The sequence below is a fragment of the Camelina sativa genome, chromosome 14, assembly GCF_000633955.1.
Source record: "Camelina sativa cultivar DH55 chromosome 14, Cs, whole genome shotgun sequence".
Classification (NCBI taxonomy): domain Eukaryota; kingdom Viridiplantae; phylum Streptophyta; class Magnoliopsida; order Brassicales; family Brassicaceae; genus Camelina; species Camelina sativa.
This window is the reverse complement of record NC_025698.1, coordinates 8,620,253-8,624,270: the sequence shown is the minus strand read 5'-3', so window position 1 is coordinate 8,624,270 and position 4,018 is coordinate 8,620,253. Positions and strand designations below refer to the sequence as shown.

At 37.1% G+C, this 4,018-nt stretch overlaps 1 protein-coding gene across 1 annotated transcript; it reads left to right on the top strand.

The window, feature by feature from the left end:
- On the top strand, positions 303 to 4,014 carry LOC104756141 (eukaryotic peptide chain release factor GTP-binding subunit ERF3A). Its single transcript, XM_010464466.1, has 17 exons — positions 303 to 375; positions 1,119 to 1,160; positions 1,232 to 1,306; positions 1,543 to 1,593; positions 1,707 to 1,760; positions 1,859 to 1,963; positions 2,158 to 2,269; positions 2,358 to 2,403; positions 2,521 to 2,592; positions 2,711 to 2,773; positions 2,867 to 3,021; positions 3,109 to 3,173; positions 3,257 to 3,407; positions 3,499 to 3,549; positions 3,687 to 3,792; positions 3,875 to 3,949; positions 4,006 to 4,014. The coding sequence occupies exons 1-17, from the start codon at positions 303 to 305 to the stop codon at positions 4,012 to 4,014; spliced, it is 1,305 nt and encodes a 434-aa protein (XP_010462768.1).

The window sequence follows — 4,018 nt, the reverse complement described above, 5'->3', positions numbered from 1 at the left end:
CCATCTTAAGTGATTATTAATTGGGTTTTGCGACGGGCCTTATATATCCTAACCGACGTCGTCTAGTGTAAAAAAGCTAGTGAAACTCGACACGTGAGTTTTTTCTTCGGATGAGAAAAAAGGAAAACTTGGCTACGCAAAAAAACTAAAGAAAAGGGAATATAAAAAGATCCACCTAGGCAAAAATTAGAGCCTCATAGAAGCGGCACTAGTTCATTCACGCGCTTCTTCTTCTTCATCTTTCGCGAGAAAACCTAGAATCCAGTTTCCTCCTCGTTCCCTTCGGACTTGTACAATCCGCCATGGGTAGGGGTTTCCGAGCTCTATGCGTCTTCTTTGTTTCTCGATTTCTCGATTATGCGCTTACTTCTTTTTGTTTGTTCGATCGGATCTTTTCTCCTGTTATTGGTTGAATGTTTGGTGTTCCGTACTGTGTTAACATCGATTGTAAAGTTGATTGATTCGTTTCTCTGTTAGTTAAATCTGAAATTGGAAGGAAGATTATCAGCTTGCAGCTTGTGTGATTAGGAATCGGATTAGGGTTTAGCTGATTGGTTGGTTTTAATTGGCTTGTGTAGAACTGACCTGGGTTTTTTTCTTTCCTCTTTGAAAATCGTGTTAATTTTAACTTGCAGATATTGTTCTTTGCCAATTTTTTTTGTTGGAGAGGATAGGTGTTTTTTTTTTTTCACAAAATTATTGTAGAAATTTCTGGATCTATGCAATCGTGGTTAAAATTGAAGTAAGAGCTGTATAGTTTTCTAGCATAAGAATTTGGATTATGTTATGGTTAACTGCAGGGACGTAGCAGATGGCTCAGCAGTGGCTTTATTCATTCATTAGTTGTTGAATGTTGTATTCTAACTGTACATATATGTTGTGGGATTGAGTCACCGTGATCTTCCGTTTATGTGAAATCTTAATGAGTCTGCTACCTTTAACTATTGTTTGATTGTGATTTTTGTTTCATGGGTGTTTAATATGCACCACATAGTAGCTGTTAGTCTGTTTCCAATAAATTATTTATTATGCAATTGTAGTATCTGGGACTTGTGATTCATTCATTCTTTTTTCTTTTTCTTATTTCCTGTCTCTCATACCATTTCTAAACCACGCAGATCTTGAGGCAGAGATCCGCGCATTACAGCTTGATTCAGCAGGTAATAGAGATAACTAGCTTAACAATATTTCTCTTATTTCAATGGTATTGAATTTGGGTGTGTATATGCAGATGAAAACAATGGTGGTGTCGTTCCAGAAGATCATAACTCTGTTGAAGTTGAGAAATCGGATAAAGAAGCAGAAGGTTTGTTGCAGCATGCCTTTTTTTTGTTTGTTTATAGTTTCTCTTTAATTCTGTTTAATTTTGCCTATCTGTGGGTTGCGTGCACACCTACCTACCGTGTTACTGCGGCTATTAGCCTATTACAACAGAAAGAAATGCACAAATGAAATGATTGACGTATTTCTAATACTGTGATGAGATTGAATACTAATATTGACATATAGAGAATAATCTTGGGTTTTTATCTTTACTTACAGACCTGAAAGATGAGGTGCAAGAATCAGTCCCAGTTCCTGACGAGCAACAAGGTTCCTGGATTATCAGTCTCCCTTTCTTTTTTTTTTCGCTCCAAATGAGTTTATTTTATCTAAGGTTTGCCACATCATTGAGTTCTTTTTTTTTGGGACTTCGGTGGTTTCAGCTTCTGAGGATCATGATGAAGTAATGCTTCATCCAGTGCATAACCCAGCAAAAGGTTCGTAGACTATCTTCTCATACTGCTCCCATCTTATCTCTTTAGCATTCTCTGCCTCAAGATTTATCTATCTTTCTGATATATATAATCAATTTTAGCTAAAGAGAAAGCTGCTCAAGAGAAGGCTGCCAAAGAGGAAGCTGAAGAGGAAGCAGAAGCAAATAAAAAGAGACACTTGAACGTCGTGTTCATTGGGCATGTTGGTAAGGCTATCTACTTGTTTTTTTTTTATATATATCCATCGGCATGTTCTTATTATATCTGGAGGTTATAATATAATCGCCTATGTAACATAGATTGAAATCCCCATTGGTCATGAGCGTTCAGTCTGTGTACGTTTAAGTTTATAATGTCTGACTTTTTGCTTTAATCTTTACACTACCATTTTATATTATAGATGCTGGTAAATCTACAATTGGAGGACAGATTCTTTTCCTTAGCGGCCAGGTGGATGATCGACAAATCCAAAAGTATGAGAAGGAAGCAAAAGACAAAAGTAGAGAAAGCTGGTGAGTTCTTCTCCTGATTGGTTAAAATTGATAAGGAATGCCTTGTTTTCTTACTAATTTGCAAACTTGGTATTGCCCTGTATGCTAGGTATATGGCATATATAATGGATACAAATGAAGAGGAGAGGCTCAAGGTACTTCATGTGTTTATTTTTTTTTGCTAACAATTCGTCTGAGTTCACTTGTGTATGAAAATCCCATCAAGGTTATTGATTTTATGTTAGCTATGGCTAATATACTTCACTTGACAGGGTAAAACAGTTGAAGTTGGAAGGGCACACTTTGAAACTCAGAGCACTAGATTTACCATTTTGGATGCTCCGGTAAGGGATCAATATAAAATTTTCTTCCATTTATTTTTGTTTTGAGGAATCTGGATTGCCGCATACATGTTGGATGAGTTTTCTGTTCTAATCCCCGTGCACTTTTTGTTACTCATAGGGACACAAGAGTTACGTACCTAATATGATTAGTGGAGCATCTCAAGCAGACATTGGTGTGCTGGTTAGTCGGAGAATATATAATTTGTGGTCTGATTGATTTCTCTTCTCTGGTAGGAGGCCTATTGACTTCAATACCCATATCTCTCTGTTATAGGTGATTTCAGCTCGGAAAGGTGAATTTGAAACGGGATATGAGAGGGGTGGTCAGACACGTGAACACGTTCAACTTGCCAAAACATTGGGTGTGTCGAAGCTGATTGTTGTTGTAAACAAGATGGATGATCCAACTGTAGGCTGGTCGAAAGAAAGGTAATTACATTAACCTTTTGAATCCTTGTCATTGATGATTTCGTATCTTCTTCCATACACCTTTGTACTTATGTAAATTCTACGCAGGTATGATGAAATAGAACAAAAAATGGTACCGTTCCTGAAAGCCTCTGGCTACAACACAAAGAAAGGTATGCAGTGAATTGTAAACCTTAAAGGTTAACTATAGTCTAAGGGCATTTTTAATTTGTTCTCTTACTCTTTTGGTGTTAAGATGTTGTCTTCCTACCTATATCTGGTCTAATGGGAATAAATATGGACACGAGGATGGGTCAAACCGTTTGTCCTTGGTGGAGTGGCCCCTGCTTTTTTGAAGTCCTTGACTCTATTGAAATTCCACCACGGGATCCTAATGGTCCATTCAGGTGAACTGCCACTGCCTTCCTTTATTTTTTTGTTTCTCTCTCTTTTCAATATGTTTGTTGTTTGTTATTGATTATTGGTTGATGCATTTAGGAAATCCATGACTCGTGTTTCTGCACATGCAACTGGTCTAACTTTGAAAATGTCTTTATCTCACTTAGGAGGACATGTCTTTTGTAGTTTTTACCTCACTCTCTTAATTAAAAGAGAATTTATAGTTTGTATACTTGTTTTCTTATGTTGGAGACTCTGTTAATCCTAATCGGTTTTATGGATTGTAGGATGCCTATTATTGATAAATTCAAGGACATGGGAACTGTTGTTATGGGAAAAGTAGAATCTGGCAGCATTAAGGAGGGTGATTCCTTGGTTGTTATGCCAAACAAGGTACTTTCAGTTGTCTTTTTCCCCATTTCATACTTCTTTGCCAGCTTATTGTTTTCCTTATGACGTTCATGAATTAATGCAGGAACATGTGAAAGTTGTTGCTATATATTGCGATGAAGATAAAGTTAAACGTGCAGGACCTGGTGAGAATTTGAGAGTTCGTATTACTGGTATAGAAGATGAGGACATCCTCTCAGGTTTTGTCTTATCCAGCACTGGTAAGTGT

Coding starts and splice junctions, on each gene's coding strand:
- LOC104756141 (XM_010464466.1), top strand. CDS start 303: ATGGGTAGGGGTTTCCGAGCTCTATGCGTCTTCTTTGTTTCTCGATTT. Junction 376..1,118: donor TTATGCGCTTACTTCTTTTT/GTTTGTTCGATC, acceptor TAAACCACGCAG/ATCTTGAGGCAGAGATCCGC. Junction 1,307..1,542: donor ATCGGATAAAGAAGCAGAAG/GTTTGTTGCAGC, acceptor CTTTACTTACAG/ACCTGAAAGATGAGGTGCAA.